The 25301-nt window shown below is 62.3% G+C and overlaps 1 protein-coding gene across 1 annotated transcript in view; it reads left to right on the forward strand.

Moving 5' to 3' along the window:
• The window catches only part of CCDC187 (coiled-coil domain containing 187), a 32600-nt gene that overhangs the window by 1004 nt on the left and 6295 nt on the right, over nt 1-25301 (forward strand). The window contains exons 2-17 of the mRNA XM_070430995.1: nt 484-582; nt 2236-2328; nt 8019-8153; nt 8661-9652; nt 9902-9996; nt 11188-11795; nt 12279-12366; nt 16347-16459; nt 19552-19634; nt 20010-20123; nt 20741-20862; nt 20979-21070; nt 22453-22538; nt 23120-23220; nt 23962-24046; nt 24919-25065. Of these exons, the coding sequence (XP_070287096.1) occupies nt 484-582; nt 2236-2328; nt 8019-8153; nt 8661-9652; nt 9902-9996; nt 11188-11795; nt 12279-12366; nt 16347-16459; nt 19552-19634; nt 20010-20123; nt 20741-20862; nt 20979-21070; nt 22453-22538; nt 23120-23220; nt 23962-24046; nt 24919-25065 (3053 nt within the window). The remainder of the gene's footprint in view (nt 1-483; nt 583-2235; nt 2329-8018; nt 8154-8660; nt 9653-9901; nt 9997-11187; nt 11796-12278; nt 12367-16346; nt 16460-19551; nt 19635-20009; nt 20124-20740; nt 20863-20978; nt 21071-22452; nt 22539-23119; nt 23221-23961; nt 24047-24918; nt 25066-25301) is intronic.

Consider the following 25301-nt stretch of genomic DNA (forward strand, 5'->3'; position numbering starts at 1 on the left):
CACGGCTCGGTGGCATCAGGGACAGTCACACTGTTGTGTGTGTGCTGTTCTCTCCAGGGCTCTCCATCAGCTGCAAAGCGCAGACAGGGAAACGAGAACGGCCGACACCCCCGTGTCTCCCTCCCCGCCGCTGCCCTGGTTAATGCTTTGGGGCGCGTCCCTCGAAGTCACTCTTCACTTTGCAAAAGGGGACTTTGTGTGCACACAGGGGCGGTCCTTTCCCATGCTGCCTGGTGCCAGCCGCACGAGGCCCCAGATGAGGCACACAGGGCCCTGTCGCTCCAGGCCGGCCACCGTGGTGCTGCTCTGGCTGGACAGTCATGTGGCCTCGAGCTCAGCACCACGAGCGAGATCGGCCCCATGGACGCACCTGGGCCTGGGGTCTGAGTCCAGGGCGCAGTGCTGAGAGGCTGTCGAGCGGGTGCCAAATGGGGACTCTTCCTCGAGGTCTCATGACAACCTCTCCTTTACACTCTGCTCCAGGCTTTGGCAACCCGAGTGCAGCTGGGCGTGCCGTTCAAGACAAGGCCATCCCTGGCCAGGAGCGTGCGCCCTCCAGGGTCTCCCAGCGCCAGGCCTCCGGTGAGTGGCTCTTCGGCTGACCATCCTGGCACCTCGGCCCAGGGCAGGTTGGGCTCAGGGCAGGGAGCTGGTGGGGCATGTCTCCTGGCCGAGACTCCTGCACAGAGTAAGTGAGGCCTTTCCTGCATGGCCACGTGCCAGCCACAGGGGTCCTCCAGGTCCTGCCAGCTCCTGGGCTCCCTGCTCACCCACAGGTGGCCCAGCCAGGCCACGGCCCAGCCTTGCTCGGCAGGTGCCCAGGTATTGACTGTGGGTCGGCAGATTTCCAGACAGGGTGCCAAAGGGAACCATGAGGGTTTGGCTCACTCATTCACCCAACAGATCAAGGAGTAAGGATGGAAGGCAGATGGGAGCCGCTCCTGGGGGCCGAGGGTAGGAGCCAGGGCTGGCGTGGGCTTTGGCAGGCTCCACGGAGGTGGGGGGGGGGGGCTGTCTCCACAGTCCAGAGAGGCTGCAAGATGTTGGTGACCAAGGTAGGGAGGGGGGAAGAGCTGGGAGCAGAGGTTGGGCTGTCCTGGCCCAGGGGAGCACTGAGGGTTTTGGGGGCGCTGTGGGCAGGAGAAGCTGAGTCAGGACCCCAGGGGGGCAGTCATAGCCTGTCACAGTGGTGCCCTGGTGGCCAGGGTCGGGCAAAGGTTGGTCAACACTCACGTCCAGACCCCTGTGAGTGGCAGCCACAGGCATGTTTTTGGGGGTGTCTCACCCCAGACAGAAGGGGAGCCAGGTGCGGGCCCAGCCCCCATGCACCGAGGGGCAGAACCTGTCCCTAACCCAGCTCCGGCCTAACCAAGGGCACCAGCCACTCCACACAGAACGGCCGTCCTCCTCCTCCAGCTTGTGGGCCCCAATGGCCTCAGCTCATCCACCCCCACCAGGCCCTGGGGCAACAGTGAAATTCTGGACTTGGGGACCTCAGTGCCACTGTCACTGGTCGCCAGCTCTTGGCAGTCACATTCCAGCTGCCGTTTTAGAGCTCCAGAAGCAGGGTGTGGGCAGGGCCTGGGTCTTGAGGCCCCTCCTGGCAGCAGCATCGGGCACTGAGGACCAACGCAGGACTGGCCACACCAGAGGCCAGTCTCTCCCCGTGGGCCCAGCCATGTAGGTTTGGCCTATTCCCTTGAGCTAACTGGCCTGTTGGCTTCCCCTCCGGTCTGCCCCTGTGGGATTCAGTCTCTACCCCCTCGGGGGTCTCCACATCCCCCTGACTGTCCAGCCAGGGGTGGACTGGGCCGTGGGGAGGCTCCTCTGACTCCAGCTCTCACTCCTGGTCTCCCAGTGTGGCCAGCTGCCATGCCCTGGGTTCACCCATGGGCCAGTCAGTTATTTATTCATTCAACAAACACGAATGCCATGGCCAGCTCCAAGCTGGGTGCAGGAGACAGAGTGGGAATCTGTGCACAGTCAGGGAGGAGTGGGGAGCCTGCCTGCAGGAGGGCTCCCCAGGGGTGCTCCACACAGAACGCAGAGAGGGGGTGGGCAGCCACGTGTGCCCCTTGAGCCCTGTGCCCGGCTTCCCGCACTAGCATGCAGGACCAGGGAGCAGGGTGGCCCCCACATTGTCCCCTAGAACCTGGTCGGAACCCCTGTGTATGTGTTACTGCTCATCTTCTCTCCCCCCCCCTCCCCCCCCCCCCCGCTCTCCTCACACTGAAGTTCTACGGGAGAAACACAAAAGCATGAAGAGTAGTTCTTGCAAAAGAGAGAAGGCCCCCAGGTCATCCACCAGAAGAGCTGCCAAAGACCAGGGTAAGGCTGGAGGGGCCATGAGGGGTGGCTGGTCCCAGCGGCCACCCGAGCGCTGTGTGCAGGTGTTGTGGGGCGGGCATCTGGGGTCGACGGGCCAGGCTTGATTGGGGGGTGGGTCTGCTGTAAATGGAGGAGGCAGCGCTGGTGTCTGCAGAGCCTGACCATCCCCCAGCAGCAGTGGGGCCCACTGGTGCAGGGGCTGTCCCTTGTGACATGCGAGTGAAAGTCCACAAACCCTCTGTGCAGTCCCAAAGGCCCTCGGCCACACGCATTCCCAGTCTGCTCCTCAAGCACACTGACACGCATGGACAGCGTGGTGCATGGCAGGCCGATGACATGTGGTTGACAGTGTGGCTGCTTTCCTGTTGCAGTGCCATGTGACGAGTTTAGGTTCCACCGCCTTTGGCACTGGGAAGACTGGCGGAGGGAACAGGCTCCCAATGGAACTGGTGTGGGATTTGGAATTCCAGGGAGCGAGCTCACCTGGGCACGGGTGGGGGGAGTGGCCGGGGCAGCGTCCACCGTCTTGCCCTCCCTTTGGGGACATAGAGCCGTCACCAGGGGGGACGTTGGGTGATGCATTTGTGTGACAGCTGAGAGGTCTGCTAAGTGGTCTTGGTGGTGGGAGCATCCCCACCTGCAGCTCCTTGACCAGGTGGGGCCCCCAGGCTGAGGCCAGCTCAGCAGGACTCTTCGTCTAAGATACACAGCTCTGAGCTGCCCCTGCGCATCCCCGTGCCTCAGTTTCCCCCATGGCATGAAAGTCCTGGGTGGGGGTGGTCCTGAGTGAGGTGGGGACACTGAGGCTGGGCCCCAATGCTGGGGGGCAGAGGCAGAACCCCACTCCTGCTGAGAGTGAGGGGTGCTGGGAGACCTGGAGAAGGTTCCAGAAGCCACACTGAAAATACACAAAACATAAACGTTCTCTGCACCGTCCTCTCCCTGCTCTCGGCTTTTTGGTTTGTTTTGTTTTCATGGCTCATTGAAAAATGACCGGCTTTCTGCCCGACACTGGGTCAGAGGGCGCACCTCGGGCTGCATCCATCATCGTCACGCGTGTCTCCCGGACGCACTGACCATCAGTTCCTGTCAACGGGGAAGGCACAGCTGGGCTAAGGAGGGATGGGGATGGGGTCAGAGGTCGGAGTCACGGGACTTGGGAATCGGATGATTTAGAAATTTGCTGTCGTTAACAAAAAATTAAATCACAATAGTTATAAAATATTCATCCATCCGCCCGGAGGAAAATGAAGCCCCATATTTAATTTCAGGTGATATCACCTCACTTTGCATTTTTTATCATAGATGAGGTCGGCCCTGGGCTCTGACAGGGCACTGGGGACTTCATCCATTTCTGCAGATTAAAAACCCGCTCGTAAAAAAATTAATTGCCATTAAACTGCTCAGCAGAAGAAAAAATGTGCCCGTCAGGACCCATTTATTGACCAGGACCCTCGGGGGGCTGATGGGGACACTGAGCGCCCACAAAGGAGGGACCTGTGGGCGGAGGGCCAGGCCACCGGGCCAGAAACAGCCCCTGCCCACCTGACAGAGTAGTCTCTCTGGGAAGCCCCACTCCTGAGCCCCCCCGGAATCCAGAGCGGGGGGGCGGGGGGCAGTTCCAGCCTTTGGCTTCGGCCCTGAGCCAGCTGAATCCTGACCATCTGGGCTCAGCTCCTGTAGAGGTTGTGGCTGCTTTTCCATCCTTGCGGCTCTGTGGGAAGGTGCTTACAGAGGGGGAAACTGAGGCAGGGAGAAGTTAAGTCAATGGCTCAAGGCCCATAGCTAGTGATGGGCAGAGCTGGAATATAAACCCAGATCTAGGACTCCTGAAACCAAGCTCTTAACCTCCGGTGTCCCCAGGGCCTGGGGCTGGAGGGCACAGTGGGCTGGGGGTGGGGCAGTGGTGGCAGTGTGTCCTGGAGGGGAGTGGTCTCCGATCCTGTCCTATTGGGGCGTAGCTTATGCAGGACCCGGCCCCCAGGGGACATGTGTCTAGAGGGACATGGCCTTACAAAAGGTGTGACTTGGAGGGCAGGGACTTGTTCCAGAGAGGTCTGGCCTGGATGTGGCCTTAGGGGACTTCCAGGGGGCATGGCCTCTGGAGAGCAAGGTTCTGTGTGGCCTTCCTCTCCTTGAAGCCCAGCTTCAGGCCTGCGCTGATGTCTCTGGCCTGGGCACTGGGAGGTGCCCCAACTGGGGCATGTGTGCTGGCAAGGCCTGACCCTGCCTGGCCACCTGCCCCTGGGCAGGCTGCTCTCTGGACGGTCTCTGCTGTGAGGCTCCCTGGTTGGCAGGAAGCCCCTTCATGGGGGACAGGACAACTTTTAGCTGGGTGGTCTTGTTTCCCCTTCATTTGCTGCCAGGGGAGGGGCAGTGAGTGCCTTTGGTGTCTGTGTGTGTCTGTGTGCATCTGTGTGTGCATGTTTGTGCATGCATCTATGTGTGTGTGTGTGCATCTCTGTGTACATACAAGGGTGTCTCTGTGTGTGCATGTGTGTGTCTATGTGCATCTCTCTGTGTGCATGTGTGTCTGTGCGCATCTCTGTGTGTGCATGTGTACATGCAAGGGTGTCTCTGTGTGTGCATGAGTATGTGTCTGTGTGAATGTGTCTGTTCTGTGCACATGCATATGTGTGTGTGCATGTGTGTGCAAGTTAAAGGCAGGCTGCTGCTCCTGCCTCCGCCAGGGCCCTGGTGGATGGGTTTGTAATGACGGTGGGGATGATATTGGCATTTGGTGTGTGTAACCTGGATTATGAAGTAAAACCTTGATAAATGATGTTTATTATGTGACAAGCATGCCTGCGTTTGGGACACACTCTCTTGGTCCCCTCATCCAGCCATCCTGGGTATCTTCAGGGGTCCCCCAACCCCTGTTGTCTCTGAGTGTCACCAGCTTAAAAAGAGATTAATTGCCTTCAGCTCAGTGCCAGTGACCAGCTGTGACATTACCCTCCCGCCTGCCCTGTGTGGGCTGGTGGCTTGTTAGCATCACCGTTGTTAGGATTATCGGTCGCACTTACTGTGCCGCGTGCACTTCTGGGCCTGTGTGGAGGTTTTACAGGCAGAGCCGTAGGAAGAACACGTCTCTCCCCGTTCTGGGGCCAGAATCTGAAATCAGGGTGTCAGGGCTGTGCTCCCTCCGAGGGCTCCAGGGGAGGGCCCTTCCTGCCTCTTCAGCTTCTGGGGGCTCCTGCCCGCATCCTTTCAATCTTCACGTGGACCCGCCCCCTCATTCACATGCCCACTTCCGGCTGATCACGAGACCCCACCCCTGTGCACACACCTACTGTCACGTGTTCATGTGGCCCCGCCCCATGTGATCACGTGGCCCCACCCCATGTGATCACGAGACCCCCTCTGTTCACATGACCTCTCCCCTTATTCAGGTGGCCATGCCCCCCATTCACATGACCACTCCCTCCTGCTGGCACAGCCACACCTCATGTTCACGTGACCATGTTAACATAAAAAACATTCTAGCCGAAACCGGTTTGGCTCAGTGGATAGGCCTGCGGACTGAAAGGTCCCAGGTTTGATTCCGGTCAAGGGCATGTACCTGGGTTGCGGGCACATCCCCAGTGGGGGGTGTGCAAGAGGCAGCTGATCGATGTTTCTCTCTCATCGATGTTTCTAGCTCTCTATCTCTCTCCCTTCCTCTCTGTAAAAAATCAATAAAATATATTTTAAAAAAAACAAAAACAAAACATTCTAACCTGTAACGAATTTTTGTGAATTTATTTGAGCCAAACTCTCAACAATTGCCGGGAAGCAGGATCTCAATATCTATAATAATAAAAGCATAATATGCAAATTGACTGAATGGCCAAATAGCAGAACGACCATCCTGACGACCATGCTATGACACGCATTGGCGCCAGGCCAGCCAAGGTGGGTGCGATGCAATTGGTCAGGGGCCTGCCATCGCCCCACCATCGCCCTGCAGAGGGAGGCCCAGGCCACCACCCAGTGGGGTGATCAATCAGGGGGCTCTGCAATTGCCCCGCAGAAAGGCCTAGGCTACCGGCCAGGGGGGCGATCGATTGGGGGGGGCTCCACGATTGCCCCTCAGAGTGAGGCCCAGGCCACGGGCCAGGGGGCAATCAATCAGGGGGGCTCTGCGATTGCCCCCAAGAGGGAGGCCCAGGCCACCCTCTGCGGAACCGGGGAACTAGGGGTGTGTGGCAGCAGGCACGGGCAGCGCCAAGCCAAGGCGGGTGTGGGTGGGGGGTGGGGTTACAAGGTAGCTGGGGCCTCAAGGGCACCGGCAGCCGGGGCTGCGAAGGCCTACCCTTGCACGAATTTTGTGCATCGGGCCCCTAGTATTGGGATAATGCTACAGAGAATGGTAGTTTTTCACCTTGTTTTATAAATTACCATCAAAGGAGGAGACGTAAGTGGGTCACGTGAAATCCATTGCTGATAGATTGGGGAGGTGGGAGAAAGCAAAGAGGGGAAACCTCTGGGATTGGATAAAGAGTAAAATGATAGACACATGCTTCATTTACTTAGGTGGGTGCAGGATAGTTAACAGCCAACAATGAACATGATAACAAGAACAATGAGGGAATTTAAGGTCTTGGCCCTGGGCCCTGGCCCATTGGTTGTGCCCTGAGTGATCCAGAGAAGGGGAAGTTACAAGTTACCTGACATTTCACAGGTGTGTTATCTCAGATGCAGAAAGACAATAGGTTCAGTTAAGAACTACCCACCATAGACTGCTTTTTATTTTATTTTTTTATGTTTTTTTATTGATTTCAGAAAGGAAGGGAGAGGGAGAGAGAAACATCAATGAAGAGAGAGAATCATTGATTGGCTGCCTCCTGTAAGCCCCTCAGTGGGGATCAAGCCCGCAACCCAGGCTTGTGCCCTTGACCAGAATCGAACCTGGGACCCTTCAGTCCGCAGGCTGATGCTCTATCCACCCAGTCAAACTGGCTAAGGCTGCTTTTAATTTTAAAAAGTTAAATTTCAGACCATCCTTTGTGGTTACTTTAGGTCTTAGAGTTTGCAAAACCACCATACCAGCTTTCCCTGAGCTTGTGAGGTTAGCATGTGGCCTTTTTTCGTCCACAACTACAACCCATGATCATACGATCACACCCATGGGTACATGACCACACCCCAGGTCCACACTCCCGTGTCCATGTGGTCCCTCCTCCATCCTCACAGGACCCCTCCTCCTTCCTTACCTAGCCCATCCTCTGTCCTCACCTGGCCCCTCCTCTGTGGTGGGGAGATCAGGTGTCAAGCAAGGTGGCCAAGCAAGGTCCTGAGAGGGGCACTTGAGTACCATCAAGGCCCCCAGAGGGAGGGCTGGAGTGTGTGGCTCCAGGTGGCAGTGGGCCTGTGTCAGGGCGGGTGGGGGGAGAGAGCCAGCAGAGGAAGGTGGGACTGAACCAGGACCCCGGGGTCCTGTTCCCACCTCCCCTGCACACGCACACAGACACACTTGCTCCGTTTTGCTCCTCCCAGGACCAGTGCCCTAGTGAAGTCCTGCCCAGTGGCCCTCCCCTTCCCCAATCCAGGCAGCAGTGTTGAAACAACCCCTTCCTGGAGGCAGGACTTCCCCTCCCCACTGCTGTCCCCGCCCCTGCTGTCACGTGAACTGGTCTCCCAGGCTGCACCGCCGCCCTTCCCACTGGGACCAGCATTCGGAGCCTCTGTGTGTGTTTTCTCTGTTTAAGATTCTGAGTTGGTTGGTGTTTACGCCTGGAGGAAAGGACAAGCCCTGGTGAGGGGGCTGCTCGGGCCCCCTCCCGCCCTCCCCAGGCTCCAGAGCAAGGCCCCCTCAGGAGCGCCGGCCCCCACCGCGGAATTAGGTACCTTGTGCCTCCGCCTGCATGTGTGCGCACGCGGGCTCCCCCTGCTCTACTGCCGAAGATGGGTGGGCATGGGCCCCATGCCGCCGGGAAGGAGGTGGCGTCGGTGCCTGAGCAGCGTCCTCCCAGTGACGTGTCAATGCCCTGCGAACTCGCCACCAGAAGGGGACTTTGGGAAACCGTTCTATTTAGAAGCCAGAGGTCAGGGTTTCTGTCCCTGAAGGGCACCCCTTGGGCCCCAGAAGGCTGGGCATGGCTGTCTCGGCTTTCCCAACTTAGGGGAGCAGGGCGAGTGCCGATGGGCTCCTCCCAGACACCCGTCCCCCAACGTGTGCTCATGTTCACCAGGTGCCAGGCACAGCCTCACAGCACCTGAGGTGGCACCTGCCCCTCGGGTCTACTGTGAGTTAGGGATGAGCACAGAGACCGGGGGACTCCCCGGGGCGGGGGTGGGGCGGTGCCTCTGAGCTCTGTAGGTCCGCCCCTAGTGACTGCCTGTCTTTGCAGGAGACATGGAGGACAGAGCTGCTGAGAGCTCCCCTGTTGTCCTCCGGACACCCCGTCCAGCCACGGTCCGCAATGACCCACGGGTGCCTACCCACATGCCCAACCTGGCGTCCTGTGACCAGGCCGGGAGCATCCAGTCCGCCATGGCCATCCTGCAGGACCTCCACCAGCAAATCCAGGCGGGGCTGGAGCTGGCCCAGGACCATCACCGCAGGGGAGGGCAGGAGTGCCAGCAGCTGGCAGGGAGGAGGCCCAAGGGCCACTGGAGTGCCCCGGACGTGAGGGTCTCCATCAGCAAGAGTTCTCAGGGCCCGGCCAAGGGGGTGCACCGCTCCTCCTCAGAGTGGGCCGGGAGCCTCTCCACTGGGCAGTGCTGGGGTGCCTCGGCCGGGTGGGAGTCCTATCCGCAGAGGACCTGGTCCCCCCAAGTACGGAACCCCACCTCCCAGAGGCCTGGGAGCCCTCCTGAGAGGCCCTGGAGTGCCTCAGCCAGGCAGAGGGCTGGGGCCCCCTGCAAAGACTGGGAGGCCTCTCCCCGAGGACGCTGGAGCCTTCTGGAAAGGCCAAGCCCTACCACCCAGCGGCCCTGGAGTGCCTCCTTCGTGAAAAAGGCTGGCGCCCCAGTCCAGTGCAGAGCCCACCCCTGGCCCAAGCCCGCCCAGAGCACCTCTCAGCTGGCACCTGGGCAGGAGAATGAGGCTCGGCTGCCGCCACCCTGCCCAAAGCCCCGGGGGTTCCTGGGCCACCCATACAGCCCCGCATCCTTGCGGGAGTTCATGCGCCAGAAGGCCCTGGCTCACCAGCAGCAGGTCCTGGAGGAGAAGGCCTCGGCCGTGCAGGCACGGGAGCTGCCGAGCCAGCGGCTGCAGGGTGTGTACAGGCAGCAGAGGGAGGCCGTGCGGGGCAGGGCCGGCCCCACCAAGGCCTTCCCCCTGGTCTCCCAGACGACCCCCAGCATCGTGACCTTCGTCCCACACTCAGCACCGTCCAGGGTAGGCACCGGGGTGCGGAGGGGGTGTGGACCAGCTCAGCCACAGCCTCCACCCCCAGGGCCCCGGGGCCTGTCTGCCCCCTCGGTGTGACCAGGCTCTGGAGGGATCCCGTTGACTTTGTACCAGCCCCTAAAGAGGATAGGCGGAGGGGTCCAGCCTGAGACCCCTGGGGGCCAGGGCCAGCTCTGAGCCCAGAGCCAGGGTGTCAGGGTCTGTGTGAGACTCTGACTGCATCTGTCTCTGTTCCAGGGCCAGGACGTGCCTGGGAGCGTGGGGTCACCCGCGCTGCGGTGGAGCAAGGTGACCTCCGGCATGGTGCTGGGGGACCAGGAGGCCCCGGGCAGGTGGGTATCAGGTGGGGGGCTGCACTTCCTGGGCCCTGGGCCACACAGCCTGGCCGTCTCACTGAGGTGAGCTCATACCACACCAGTGCATTTAGTGCTTTCACTGTGCAACCAGAACCTGTTACTTCCAAACCCTTCCATCACCCAGGAGAAACCCCACCCCATCAGCCCACCATCCCCTGCACCCCATCTCTCCCCCCTGCATGTTCATATGTTCTGGACGTGAGCCTTTGCTCAGGCTTCTCTCGAAGGGCACATTTCCTAGGTCTGTCCCTGCCATGTCGTGGTCAGGACTGCCTGCCTTTTCAAGGCTTCATCGTGTTCCACTGGGAGGTGGACCAGGTTTGGTTTCCCATCAGTGGACACTGGGGTGTGTCCACCTCTGGCTGCTGTGGAAACTGGACTGGGAACATGGTGTGCGTCTCGGACCTGCTCTCAGGCCTGTGGTGTGGACCCAGAGTGGGGCTGCTGGGTCACCGGGTCGCCCCACGCTGGCTTTCAGAGGAACTGCCACTGTTCTCCACAGCGGCCGCGCCCCATCTGTTCCGCCCGGTCCGGTCTGCCAGCAGCACCCAGGGTCCCCGTCTCCACGTCCTCGCGGCTTCTTTTCCTGGTTTGTTCACAGCAGCCGCCCTGGGGGTGAGGTGGGACCTCACGTGGTTTCCTGTGCATTTCCCGGTGACCTGGGCACTGAGCATCTTCTCATGTGCTCGTCGGTCGCTTCTGTCTTCAGAGGAGGGACCGCTCTGTCCTTGGCCTGCGTTTTGGTGGAGCTGTTTGGGTTTCTTGTTGAGCTGCAGTCTGGTCCTAACCCTGTGGCGACATGGCCTCTAAGTTCCCGCTCGTGCCCTCAGCTGCCTTCAGTCTCTGTTGGTTGTGTCCTTTGATGCGCGGAGGCTTTTCACTTCGAAGCAGCCAATTTATCTGTGTCTCTTGTCTGTGTTTTTGGCGGCACATCTAAGAAACCGCCGCTGGCTGTCCTCGCTCTAACAGTGGCGGGCAGGCATGTGGCTGCTCCATACCAGCCCCCAGCAAACATGGACCCCGTGAGCACCCCCTGGGTCTGCGCCAGAAGCACCGCCACATTCGGCGCCTGCACACACGTGTTTCACACTCACCACTGGACGTGTACAGGCAGCAGAGGAAGGCCGTGCTGGGCCTCCCTGACCCTCGCACCCTCTGTCCCCACAGCTTCTGCCTGTGTCTGGACAGAGCCTTGAACCAAGAGCCTCTGGAGACAGGAGGCCCCCAGGAAGGCTGGGCGGATGCTCCCCTGCCGATGTCCGCTGGCTCCCCCGCGGGTCCCCGGAAACTCCAGGACCTAACTGCCCACCCCCCACGCCCGGGGCTGTGCATCTACCTGGGCCCCGAGGAGGCCGAGCGCCTGGGCACGCGGGGCCCGCTGCACTTCCGGTACAAGCATGCCCGGTTGCAGGCCCTGGAGACCATGGCCAACGTCCTGAAGCAGCGCATCGACCTCCTGACTGCCAATCTGCGTGGGGCCGATGCAGCGGACACTCTGGAGGACCTGCCCTCGAACCCACCATCCTCGCGCCCCAGCACCCACAGTGCCAGCCTGCCCCCGAGCTTTGGCACCCCCAAGCCCGTGGTGCCAGCCTGTCCCCAAGCCTTGGTGCCCGACGCAGGCAGAGGGTCTCCCTGGGGCTGGGCAGACGTGCGGGCCAGGCGGCTTCTCTCTCCCTCCTGCTTGCCTGACGGAGAGACACTGCTGTGGAGTCCTGGCTGGGAGCAGCGGAGGAGCGTGAGCCCCAGGGGCCACCTGGCCTACTCGCCGCCAGGTAAGCCCCACGTGCCCCCAGCTAAGACCTGCACGCAGGCCATGCTGACCACAGCCCTGTTGGCGGCCGAGGGAGCCCTGCTCTTTCCCTGCCCCTCAGTTTCTTCTTCCTAAGTGGGGATATGTTGACAATAGCACAGCTGTTGTCACCGAGAAGGTGGCGTAGGTGACGTCCTGGCAATGGGATTGTCACAGAGTTTCCCGTCAGCTGCACTGTTGCAGTGGCTCTGGCTGGAGGAAGGGTGAGGCCTGGTCCTGAGGCTTGTGTGTCTGTCACCTCCCTGCCCTGTTCCCTAAGCCAAAGCCAGGCCAGAAAGAGAAGGGGGCACTGGAGACAGGCTGCTGCCTCCTGCCGTGGGCGGGCGCCCTCCCCTCTCCCCCTCCTTCCTCATTCCCGCCTCCCTCACTCCCCACCGACCTCGCTCCCCTCCTCCCCTGGTGCCCACACCTGGAAAGTGACATCCTGACGCCCATGTCTCCAAAGGATCCATGGAGGATGGATGTTTGAAGCTGGACCGGAGGCTGGCGAGAGACACGGCTTCTGTCCAGGCCCTCGGCCCCTTGGCAGGGAGGTAAGCCCATGAGCAGCCTCGAGTCCGGCCGGCCGTGCTGTGAGCCATGGGCTGCCTCTGCCTCTCACGCCCCTGGGACAGGGCCCCCACTGGCCAAGGCCGGGAGTCCAGGTGCATCCAGGCCTGGCAGGGCAGCCACTCAGCCCCTGACACACCTGCAGCTCTGAGGCTGGCCGGGCAGTGGTCCTGCCACCTCTATGGCCTGACCCAGGGCCTGCAGTGAGGAGCAGCCCCGATGCACCCCTCCCCATGCTCCCCGCATGGTTCCCGGCCCAGGGGACACTGTTGGCCACACTCTCCTGTGTCCCTGGTATGGTTGGCAGGCTGATTGTCCAGGGGACACTGAGGCACAGGCACCTGCATCCAGGTTCTACATGCATGTCTGAGTCCTCACGACCAGCCGGCCACAGTGCCTGCACCTCTCGTATCTTCCACTCCCAGCAGTGGCTCAGCCTTCTCTGGCGGCCACTCCATGCAGGTCCCTTACAGGGGACCCTGGGTCCAGTAGCAGAAGAGACTGGCCTAGGCTGGGGTACTGAGGGCCCCTGCCTGCCCCACCTCCCATCCAGCCAGTCCAGCCTGGGCCTAGTTTTGGGGACCTCCTGCAGTCCCCACCCTCACCCCAAGACTACCCCCCCGAACCTGGGCCATCCTCCCCCAGTAGCCCTGTCCCTGCTCTGTGTGCCCCCAGCCCGCTCAGCCCCAACTCCCCCAAACCAGGAGGGGTGTCCTTCCCGCCACCCCGCCTCTGCCCAAGCATCTTTGGGGCAGCTGCTTCCTTGCCGATGTAACCTTCCCAGGCACTGTGGCCTCTCATTGTCTGGGGTTCAGGCACATGCTCAGCCCCCTCAAGGACTCCCTGTGCAGCTCCAAGAGCTATTCCTTTAGCCCATCGCCCCCCCCCCCCTCCCAACCTACCCAGCATTTCCTGACGCCAAAGTGGGTGCGGGCCCCCTACATCCTTCTCAGGGGCCAACAGTGCCCTCCTGATGCCCAGCCCTGCCCAGTCCTCCTTCCTGGCACACTGCATGGCCTGGAGGTTCTTGGGCATCTCCCGCCCCCTCACCCTCTGTCCTGAGACTGAAGTGCCCTGGGCAGTGGTCTCCAGCCTCCCCTTCCCCATGTGCAACACGTGCCCTCCGTGTGCAACCACATGCCCTCTGGGGCCCCACGCGTAACAGGTCAGAGCCGAGGGCAAGGGGCGCTCCAGAGAGGACAGGCCAGCGGGCGGCCTCCAGGGGGCTGGCCTTGCCTCTTCCCAGCATCAGCCAGAGCCCCCCAGGAGCCCATGGGACAGACGCCAGCAGCCCCCACCCCTCACAGGGTCTGCCTTTAGGGGCCTCGAAGGGTGTACAGCTTATTAACACAGAGCTAAGAAGCTGGTAGGACCGCGGTTGGGGCAGCGTGGAGTGGGGAATACAGATGGGCAGTTAGGTCTCTGGAGAGACGGGGTCCTGAGACCCAGGGCACCCCAGGTGGGGCCAGTGCAAACCCCCGATCTGTACTTCAAGTCATTGACCTTGAGCAGAGTCGCATGCCCCCTGCCAGTCTCAGAGCCTGGCAATGGGGGGGATGTATCCACCTCAAATGGGGGGTGCAATTCCCCCAACATCTCAACTCCTCCCCTCCCCTCCCCTCCCCTCCCCTCCCCTCCCCTCCCCTCCCCTCTGGGGATATTTCCCTGCTAGTGCAACTCCCTGCCTGTCACCCCCAGGAATCCCCACCAACCCTGCCTTCCTAAAGCCCCCCTTAGCTTCGCCAGTGGGGGGCTGTTTGGTCCTTTGGGGTGAGTCTTATCTTGCCCCCTTCCCTACCTTCCCAAGCCCAGCCTCAGCCTGGTCAGTGGAATTGGAATTCCTACCAGAAGGGGGCAGCATTGGGCTGGACGTCTGTCTTCCCAGCACACACCTGCTCCCCTCTAGTCCTTCAGAAGGGGGTGGGGGCGGGGGATCCCGAGAGGTTAGTGTGGGAGCCTGGCTCCAAGGAGGCCACCTGCATCTGCACGTCTTGAGGCAGATGGCCAGCAAGGCCGTGGGCTTGTCCCAGGTCTCCGAGCCTTCCCACCTGAGCACGTGGCCCCCGCCACCCTGACCAGGTCCCACAGGCACAAGTGAAAGTCATTCACTAGTCTGCCCAGTGGCCCATGCCTGCCCCACCTCCCATGCAGCTGGGATCACAGCCCAGGGCTTGCCAGCCCCGAGGGCATTCAGGACTGGTGCCGGCTGTCCCCTCTAAGCCAGCCTCCAGGCTGCAGCTTCCATGGCCAGGCCCCCAGTCACCTCTCCTGCTGCCCACATCCAGGGCTGAAGGTCACCACTTCCCTCTGAGGCCAGTTTCTGGACCCTTGGGGCCCCTGGGCCACAGGAGACAACCTCTTCCACCCTTCCGTTCCCAGCTGGGACCACGGTGCCAGTGGGGGCAACCAGCCGGCCACTGGCAGCCGGAGGCGAGAACACTGGGTTGGGCCTTGGGATGCCTGTCCATCTGGCATCTCTGGAAGGAAGGGGCTGCCCAGGCCCCTCAGGCCCCTGTACTTCTTGCACACCATCTAGCACCTCCGGGAGAGGTGTTTTCACCCCCATTGTACAGATGGGAAAACTGAGGCTCAGAGAGAGGGATTTGCCCAGGTCACATGGCTCATGGGAGGGCAAGCCAAGATTCAGACCAGGGCTTGGCTTCAGGAGCCCATTCTCTAGCCCACCGGGCCTCCCGAATCTGACCCACTGGCGGTAGGCAGTGGGTGGTGCTCTTGCAAGTCCTCCGGGGACTCTGGTGCACACTGAATTTGAGGACCACTGTCCAGGTTCCCAATACCAGCAGAGCTCTCAGACTCATGCCGTGTCCATCCCAGGGGTCTATCCCAGGGGTCAGCAAGCCACAGCCCCCCGGCCCACTCCTGTGCTTGTAAATAAAGTTTTATTGGCACATGGCAATCAGAGGGCTGCTTTCGTGCTCCAAGGGCAGGGCTGAGTCCTCCCCACAGAGATGGAGCCTGTGTGCCCCGCAGAGCGAACTGCCGAACTGCCGTTCACTCCTCTCCGGGAAGTGCCTGCTGCCCTGCCCTGGAGCGTGAGGGAGGCCCTGGCTGCATAGCTGCTGGCCATCGGGGCCTCCCTGGAGTTGAGCCTCTGCGGGGCTGGCTCCTTCCTGCCACCGTCAGGGGGGATCCTCTCAGGGGGCCAGCACCCTAAGTTTAGAATGGGGAGGAGGGAGCGAGAGGGAGCCCGGAGAGGACCCTGCAATGCTCTATCCCACCCTCCCCCCCCCCCCCCCCGTTCATGGCCCTGCGCCCCCAGAGTGCCCCCTCCAGCAGCCCCAGGTCACCAGGGAATCAGCCACTGGGCCCATCCGTTGCCTCCTCAGCATCTGGGCCCAGCCCCAGGGCTGCTCGCTCTTTCTGGAACACTCTTCCATGTCACCTCCCCTGCACATCCATGGGTGGGACGGGGCACAGGTCACACTGACAGCAGCTGCCACACAGCAGGTGCATACGAACACCTGTGCCTTGGGCCCCGAGGGCGGATGGAGAGGGCCAAGCCCCACCTGTCCCCATGGCCACAGGTGGGTGTAGCCGGCGTCCTCAGCCACTTCCTGGTGCACATGTGCCAGGAAGTCCAGGTCCCTCATGGAGGCACGGGCTCAGGACCCAGCCTGCAGCCAAGGGCACTTGGATGCCAGCCCAGTGCCCACGGTGACGTAGAGGCCTGCACTCCTGCGGGGTGCTGGGCCCCTGGGGCTGAGAGCAGAGCCCTAGTTACTGCTTCTCAGAGGAGACCCCACCAAGCAGGGGGTGTCAGCACCTACAGGCCCGCCCGCTCACTCCGCCCTCCTGGTCCTGTGGTCACAGGCCTGTCCTGGACACGGCATGAGCCTGAGAGCTCTGCTGGCATCGGGAACCCGGACACCCCCCAACCCGCCAAGCCCTGCCAGCTGCCTCCTACCTCTCCCACCTGCTCACATGCGTGTTTGCGTGTCCCCAGCTCACTCGAGGTGCCACCCCCGCCGGACCCCACCCGTGGCTCCCTGTGGCTGGAGGAGATGCCGTCGGCCAGAGGGGCAGGCTTGGTCACGCCCTGGGCCCTGCAGAGCTGCGGTAAGGGCGAGCCTCCGGACAGGCCCTGGGCTGGCTGGTTGGGTGGCCGGGGAGGTCCTTCGGGGACCCCCTCCACGGCCTGCCGCTCCGGCGAGGTCCTGCGTGTGTAGAGGCCCTTTTCTAAGTGGAAAGCGTCCATGTTTCAGTATTAAAGTGTTTGGAGGCTTTTGGGACGCAGCGGTCTCTGTGCTCTGTTGTGACTGATCCTGGCTTCGAGGGACAGGCAGCCGACGTGCACCCCAGCCCCCGCCTCCCTGTACTTGTATCAGCCACACGTGGTGGGGGCGGGGCGTGGGGTGGTGTCTGGGTGGGCAGTGCCGCCTGGTGAGGGTGTGAGACCAGAGCCAGGAGCAGAGAGGGGCCTCCCAACACCCCACAGGGAGGGCCGTCGGTCACTGAAAGGACAAAACACCTGAACTGTGAACCGCAAATCGGGTCTGGAAGGTGCGAGCCTTCGCACTGACTCATTCCCTGAAGGAATATTCCGTGAGTGGCGTGAGTGCCAGGGCAAGGACAGGCAGAGCGGGTGTGGCCAGCCCTTTCTGCAGAGCTGCCCCTCCTCAGGTGCCCACAGAGGGTGGGTCGCAAACCTCCCGAGGAAGGAGGGACCTGGGTGAAGGCTGCCCCTCCCCAGCCCACGGGGAGGCCCAGCAGGTGTGGGTGGGGCCTCGGGCCCCGAGGGCTGATGGAGAAGGCAGAGCTGCCCACCTACCTGAAAATGACCTCCTAGGCCTCTGAGGTCTGTCGGGGGCTGAGCTGTCGCTGGGGCCTGGCAGCGTCCACAGGCTGACCCTAGGCAGCCAGGTGCCAGGGCTTCCAGAACAACCAGCACCGCTCCCTGCCCTGCCTCTCCAGAGGTGGGAGCAGGTTGGGCCGTGGTCTTACCCGTTTCTCCTGGAATTCTCCGGCAGAGTCTCTATCCTGGGGCCACAGGCAGCCCAGGAGTCATTTGAAATCTGGGTGGCTCCTGCCTGAGTGGCTGAGGGCAGGGCTCAGGTAGCCAAAACCAGCAGTGAACACAACCCAGAGGCCTGCACTGGGCTCCCGTCAGACACCTCCTCCAGGGAGCCTCTCAGATAACACTTGGTGGGTCACTCACCGGCCGTCGCCTGTTCTGTGGGCATCAAACTCCTGCTTGTGCGCCTGTCTGCATGGCTCATCTCCCACCAACCCGTGCCAGAGCGGGGTTCAGACCCGGCTTCAAGTCGGCCAGCTCCCGTTTTTACCAATGGAAGCAGCGCCATCCAACAGAACCTTCTGGACTCACAGGCCTTGGCCAGCGCTGCCCAACAGAACTTACTTTCTAACGCCTCACATGACATCATCCAACAGAACCTTCTGGAATGAGGGAAATGGTCTAAATGGTGGGCTCTCCAATAGGGCAGCCACCAGCCACCTGTGGCTCTCTAGCCATTAAAGAATTTTGCACACGGAGCAGCGCAGTGGCTGCAGCTACGGCCGCCATGAGGGACAGCACAGCCCTGGCTTCAGACACAGGGCTCTCCCAGACAGACAGGAATGGTGTCAGCTGCACTTGTTGGGGGCCGACTCCCCGACTTCGTAACTGAGAGCACGTGTCGGCCTCGTCACCATCACCACCACCATCACCACCCTAACACCAGCGACCCTAATGGCACTTACTACACCTCCCACTGGATCCTCAGCTTCCAGGTGCTTTAGGGTGGCTCCTCACCAATCGTCTCCGGAGGACTTGGGGGCGAGGCAGGGTCATCCTCTGCTCAGTGGGGTGACTCTGAAAGTCTCGGGGGCTGCCATCTGCTTGGCCACCCCAGGCCAGGCCAGGGGTAGCTTGCTTTCTCCCAGGTCACAGCCCCGAGCTCCCTGGGGACCGCTCAGGGATGTGGTGTGACCAGACGTGACCAGGAACTCCCCTCCAAGGGCTGCAGGGCCAGGGCCTGGAGGAGAGTCCGCAGGAGCCTGGGCAGCGGCCAGGGTGAGAGACCGGCGCCTTCTCTCACTCAGCCGCTCAGGGACACACAGCAGAGCAGGGATTTTCCTCTCGAGGGACTTTGGCTCAGAACACACTTCAAGCCAGTTCCTAAAAGTGTCTTCGTTCCCAAGGAGATTGGTTCACACGGAGTCGGAACCAATCGCCCCAAGTGCTCCACGCACGCCAGGTGGCCAGAGCCCCGGCTTCCAGTCCAGGCTGGTGCCTCAGTTTCTCAGCTGCCGAGGAAACACCCGGAACTGGATCAGCTCTCGTTCACAGCTCTCCGACCACTTGCTCTAACCGAGGAGAGCAGAGCCGCTCCATCCGGGAAGGAGAGGGTGGGCAAGGATGCTCTCCTCTCGGCACAGGCGCCAGCGATGACTGAGGAGCTCGATGGAGAGTCCCAGGAAGGCTCTGCCGTCCTCAGATCAGGGCCCAAGCCCCACGGAAAGCCGAGTGCTCCGTAGCCCCTGCCAGGACCCAGGACAGGAGACGGGAGCTGGGGGAGGAAGCAGCACACAGGCTGCCCCCAGGGGCCGGGGCTGCAGGGCTGGGGGGAGTAGGGGCAGGCAGGGCCGGGGCTGGACCCGGAAGCCACCGAGGAGAGAGCAGCCTCCACTGCCTCGGGGACTCCCTCACCCGGGGGAGGTGGCAGTTTCCATGCTCATGCTCCAGAGGAAGCCCAGCGACCCGACCTGGGGACCGGTGCGTTCACAGCGCCCGGCCATGGCCACCCTGCACTGTGACCGCAGCCACCAAGCTGAGCCTGCATTACCCCTCCCTCACCGGCAGCAGGGAACTCCGCCCCCCATGGAGGCTCTGAGGGGCTGGTGGTTTGGTCCAGGTCACCCACAAACGCATGACAAGTGAGGCCTGCCTGGTGGCACCGTGCCTGTCCCCTCTGCAGGGTCATGGCTGGGGGTGGGGGTGGGGGAGCATGGCTGGGTCAGGCCAACGAGCCCCTGGGCATCGAGGGGAGGCAGCAGCGTCTGTCCCCTCTGGCTGCGGCCTCTCCCACCCTCCCTGGACGTGAGGGGAAGGGACTGGACTCTCTTCCCTGCAAGTCGGAGCGACAGGCTGAGCAGGATGCTGAGCTGGACGAGGAGGCCCAGGTGCTCAGCTGTTCCCCCTGTGCTTGCAGATCAGCAGGAGCCTGGCGGACCACGTGCGGGGCACTTCTCAGACCTCCAGCAGAAGTCCCTGAGCTTTCTCCAGGCACTGAAGGTGTGTCCCACCCCCGCTGTGTCCCTTTAGGCCTTTTCTGTTTGAAGTGAGCGGGGCACAGCCTTTGCCCCCCAAAAGCTGAGCAGAAGAGGCCCTGGAGCGGGGACTGCAGGACTCACAGCTGCAGCCTTCGGGGCGGGGGTGAGGGGATGGGGGGGGAAGGCGGGGAGGGAGGAAGGAGAGGCCGACAGTCAGACTGGCCCAGGACACCCAGGGCCCAGGGACCTGGGGGAAGGATCCCTGCCAAGCCTGGGGTCCTTTGGGGGCCCCTGTTCTCAGAGGTGGCACCCCCTGCCCTCTCGCCAAAGAGCAGGGGGCGGGGCAGGGGGGCCGCAGGCTGGGGCCAGGGACCTGAAGGCTGGGCCCTCCCTGCAGCTGGACCAGCAGAAGCAAGAGCAGGCCCTGGCCCTTCTGCGGCAGCGGGCAGAACTGGAGGTCTGGGAGACCCAGAAGGCCCTGGACGAGCTGCTCTCCAAACAGCGGCTGGCGGTGAGCCTGGCTCTGCCCTATGCCTGCCCCTCTGAGCCTGCATGTTCAGCCACAGCAGACAGGCAGCGCTGGTGGTCACGGTGGGGCAGAGAGCACCCCCAAGGCCAGCACGGTGAGGACCAGGGCGAGGACCAGGAGGGTGATGTCATGATCCGGTTGGACGGGACGAGCCCTCTCGGAAGTGACTCTTCTCCGTGTCTGGGGACTGTTGGTGGATGCTCTTATGCAGACATTCAGGGAGGCATTCCCAAGAGAGCAGCCAGGTGTGTCTGTGCGCACGTGTCTGTGTGTACGTGTGTGTACGTGTGTGCACGCGCACGCACTCACGCACATGCCCTCAGACCTACAAGCACAGACACACCTGGCCCATTTCCCTTTCTCTCTCCCCCTCTTCCTGCTTCTGGCATCGCACCTGCTGGGTGGCTGCCGTTCCCCGGGAGCTTCCAAAGCCACCCTGGCTGTCCACCCGCCACACTGTGGGAGGCCCATCCCCCACCTGACTGTGTCTGCTGGAAACCTGCCACCCTTCCCCCATCCAGCCCCCTTCCAGGCACCTGGCCAGGCCTATTGGCTGTGAGGTTGCCCTTAACCCTCCACACACACACCTGTTCTCACAGAGGCGGATGGAGAAGCGCGAGACCCAGGCCAGGCCAGGAGCAGCACCAGAGCTGGAGGGGCTGCGGCTGTGGGCGGGCCCGGATCCAAAGACCTCCTGGAGCGCTGTGACGGCCAGATCCAGGTGCGTCCAAGGCCGGGATGGTGTCGCCACCCAATGTGGACGGTGAGGTGGGGGGTCTTGGACAGGCGAGGTACTGGTGCTGCTGGAGGAGTCCCCAGCGCCTCCTCACCTGGCAGGTCCCAGCTGTCCCTGGGCAGAGACGCTGCTGCGCCCTCCTGGGGCCCCGAGGAAGGACAGGAGAGGCCGGCCAGCCAGTCAGCCTATGCGGGTGAGAGTCCTCAAAACCAGCCACTCTCCACGTGCTTGCCCATGCTCCCTGCGTGGACCCGAGGGGAAACGGAGTCAGGCACACACTGGAGAGGCCCAGAGAGATGGAGTGACTTGCCTGAGGCCACACAGGAAGGATGGAGCCGGGATTTGAACCTTAGTTCATCTGATGCCAGAACCACGATTGGGCCCAGGCGCCACTGCTCCTGCTCGTGGGCGCAAGCTCGACACCCATGGGGCTTGGTGTGACTGGGAGAAGCCAGCAGGCGGGCTCGGTGGGCACCGTTATCCATGTCTCTCTGTCCCTCGCTATAGAGCTGACTTCCTCTCTGGCATCATGTTCCTGCTGCTTGAAGGACCACCTTTAACATTTCGGGGGCGCTGTTCGCTGGTGACCATGTCTTTTAGCCTCTGTGTGCTCTGACCCAGAATCGTGAGGTTCTGAGCCTGGCAGGTGGGGACGGACATGCTCCTCAGCGTCTGGTCCTCTGGTGCTTCATTCCCGGGCACCAGGGTTTCCCGCGGGCACCAGCAATGGCCTTGAGACGAGGGGACAGGCAACAGCCTCCAGGCCTCTCTCCTCCCAGACCCTCAGCCCACCGGGTCTGGCTGCATTGGTCTCTCCAGACTCACAGCTCCACTCCTCTCCCAGGTGTCTGGGGCTCTGCCTCAGTTTCCCCTCCCCATGCTGCAGCAAGAGCCTCTTGGGCAGGCGGCTGTGACAACCAGAGGTCTCACCTGCCTGGCTTTTTGTCTCTCAGGGATGAGCGTGCAGTGTTGCCTGATACGTTCTTTCATGTGTGTGTGTGTGTGAACATGTAACCGTGTCTGGGAACGTGTGTCTGTCTGTATGCATCCGCATGCATACTTTTTTGTTTACTTAAGTTTTTTCTCAGTGGGACATTAAATCCACCCTCCAATCCCCTTGGGCCTCTCCTGGCAGAGGCCGGGTCCTCGTATGACCTTCTTAGAAGCACAGGGTCCGTTTTCCATCACACCCAGCACCGAAGGCGGCCAGCGGCGTCAGTGGCCAGACCTGCCTCAGCCGGGAGTGTGGGCTCTGCTGTTACCCCACCTGCTGTTGCTGTATCTCAAAAGGGCCATTCTTTCTCTCTGGGCCTCCGTCTCCCCGTCTGTGGAAGTGGGCAGCTGGGCCCAGGCACCCCGAACCTGGGTCTGGGTTTCTGCAGGGTCAGCGGGTTCACACACCAGAACTTCGTGTCAGGCAGTGACAGTGATTCCTTTTGGCCTGGCCTCTGGTTGGTGTGCAGCTGTGTGTATGGAGGCATCACGTGGCTGCCGACATCCCACCTCTCGGGCCGTCCTGCAGAAGCAGCCCCGGAGCCCCGTGGCCCAGCCCTGCCGCTTTCTCTCTGCCCTCAGCGTCCCTGCAGGAACCGGAGCCAGGACACGCCCCATCCCCGTTGCCCCTGGCCAGGCTCTACCCTTGGGACCACCCTGTTCACCAGGTACAGGGAGACACCCCAGGGGAAGAGCATAGGAGTGGGGTGCAGGGGAGGCACTGGCCAAGGGTAGACTCCAATCCTCCCTCAGCTGCCTCTCTGGAGCCTGCACACAAGGTTCTCCACGGGGGCCCTGGCTTGGAGGAGGCTCTCCCTGCCATGGCATCCCCCACCCTTCCAGCTGACATCACCCAGGCCCCTTCCTCCCACCCGGGGTGGGGGTGAGAGCAGGCATTTATACAGGCACCTTGGGCAGGGCTGGCCCCGCTGCCCAGGCTGCACATTGCAGAGTCGGTGGCAGGGCTCTCAGACCCTCTGGAGCACAAACAGGGGCCTGGACTGGGTCAGGACTGGGCAGAGGCCAAGGTGATAAGACCCCAGCTGCCCTCAGAGTTCACAGTTGGGGGGACAGTCCAGGAGGGCTTCCTGGAGCTGTTGGCCTGCTCCTCTGGTCTGGGCTCCATTCCCATTGGGAGAGGCCAGTCTGGGAGCAGCCAGGAAGCTAGAAGGCAGCGAGGAGGCCTCCGGCTCAGTTTGCCCCGCCCCAGGGGAGCCAGGCCCAGAGCTCTCGCTGCTTCCTGCTCCAGGTGCCCGGGCAGAGTCCGCGGGAGGAAGAGCTGCTGCGCCTGCGTGAGGAGGCCGTGCAGGGGAAGATGCGCTGGGAGCCAGCCTGGCTAGAGTGTCAGAGGTGAGCATGCGCTTAGCCACCCGGCTCCAGCGTCAAAACCACCCCCAGTTCACTCTCTGAGGTGACCTCTGCCTACTTTCCAGTCTGTCCTCCCAGCTGCTGCTGAGGGAGACGAGCACGTGGCCACTCAAGCAGCATCAGCCACCAGCAGCACAGACTGTGGCCTGAGTGTTCACTTAAAAGTCAGGACACTTGTCCACGTCCCTTCGTAACTGCTCCACCTCCAGGGCGCCCAGCGCAGAGAACTAACCAGTTCCTTCACCAGCCCCACAGCAGGGCCTTCCGACGGGAAGTGCTCACCAGGACATAACTTCCTTAAAGCGAATCCTAGCAGTGGGAACGCACTTTTTCAGCTTCTCCATGTTGCCACATTGGTCCTCACTTCTGAGTACGAGGGTCCAGGCTGTGGGCGTCCTAGGCCACACCCACCCCTTCCCCACAGGCCCTGGGCTCGGCTGGGCTCCAGGTGCTTCATCTCAGGCACAAAAGGGGTTGTGAGGGGGTGTGGGAACAGTGAGTTTGGCTGGGGCCACCCCCGGGCTCCCCAGCAGCCCACCAATGGCTCCTCCTGCTTGTGCCCTGCTGTGGGGAGGATGGGGGGAGGCAGGCGGGGCGGGGCGGGGGGGGGGGGGGGGGTGGGCGGCAGGTGCACCTGGCCGGCCAGGGCTGGCCAGGGCTGGCCGTGCCTGGTTTTCACATTCTTGTGCCAAGCTTGAGGCTGTCCCTCTTGCCACCACCCAGGTGTCCAGGCAGCCAGGGCAGTGAGGCCGCGCTGGTCTTGGCCGAGAAGCAGCCGCAGGGCCTTAGCAGCCTTGAGCAGGGGCAGGTAAGGCCGCCTGACCTGGGCGTGGGCAGGTGGTGAACACAAAGTGGTCATGTGACCACAGCTGGAGAATTCCTGAATTCCCGAGCCCTCACCACACCCCAGGCTGCCCACCTTCTCATCTCTGCCCTCGATGGCCTGTCTGGACTGGGGAGGTGGAGGGCAGGTATGGGGGAGGGGGGACAGGAAGAGACCCAGGCAGAAAAATGCAAGACACACTATCTGGAGGCACGGCTCGACCTGGGAACCGTAAAGAGGGCTTAGACGGGTCCAGGTATCACATGGCAATGAGGGGGCCCATGGAACAGGCCTTGCCAAGGGCTGGCTGCAGTCTCCCACCTGAGAGGAAGCCTGGCTGGAGGGCTCGGGGCCGCCCCCACACCAGGAGTCCTGTGCTGCAGGTGGAGACAGGGGGGAGGGGCGTGTGGAGGCAGGGGTCATGACGCCTGGGGCCTGGGATGCCACCTCCCAGGGTGGGGGTGCAGGGTCCGAGCCTGGGCAAGGCCGCTCTACTGAGGTGTGTGCTCTCAGAGACAGCGGGGTCCGAGGTCAGTGGGGACCATGTAACCAAAGGACGAATTTAGAGGTGGGTGCCATGCCCAGACCTCGAGGAAGAGCTGCACGGGGAGGACAGGGGTGCAGCCAGCCTTGGGTGACACGGGGACGAGCACCCCCCCTTCCCTCCTGCTTCCTGCTGGAGCCTACTATTGGCAAAGCCAAGGGGAGCCAGTGCACGGGGAGGAGAAGGCAGGGCGTCAGGAGAGGCGAAGGGAGCCCCCCACCAGAGCCCGAGTCGGTTCATCGGCGGTCCCTTTTCCATGAGCGCCTTTGTGCCGGGTCGGGTACGGCTGACTCCTCCTCCTCTGCCTGTTCAGAGGGAAACCCGATTCCCGGACAACAGTCGCCTGCTCTCGTGCCAGGAGAGGACACTGCTCCTGCGGCATCACCGGCACATCCTCTCCGTGCAGAGGGCCGTGGCCCGTCTGCAGCAGGAGCTCCTGGCCACGGCCCAGCTGCTGCAGGTGGGCGCTCACACCTGGGCTGGAGGCTTAGTTGTGGGCAGGAGATGCTTGTCACCAGGGGCTTCGTGGGATGTGCAAGTCCCTTGTAAAAACATCCGGGGAGGTCAGGAACTCTGGGGGGACAGATGGAGGGCAGGTGGGCGGCTGCTTACTGGGGCCCCAAGGAGGTCTCCTGGGCAAGGTGGCCCTGGCCAGGCCCTGGAGGAGGAGACAAACCCCTGTGGTCGCGGGAGAGG

This window comes from Myotis yumanensis, unplaced genomic scaffold (assembly GCF_028538775.1).
Source record: "Myotis yumanensis isolate MYYU_CA2020_CCGP unplaced genomic scaffold, mMyoYum1.0.hap1 SCAF_12, whole genome shotgun sequence".
Lineage (NCBI taxonomy): Eukaryota > Metazoa > Chordata > Mammalia > Chiroptera > Vespertilionidae > Myotis > Myotis yumanensis.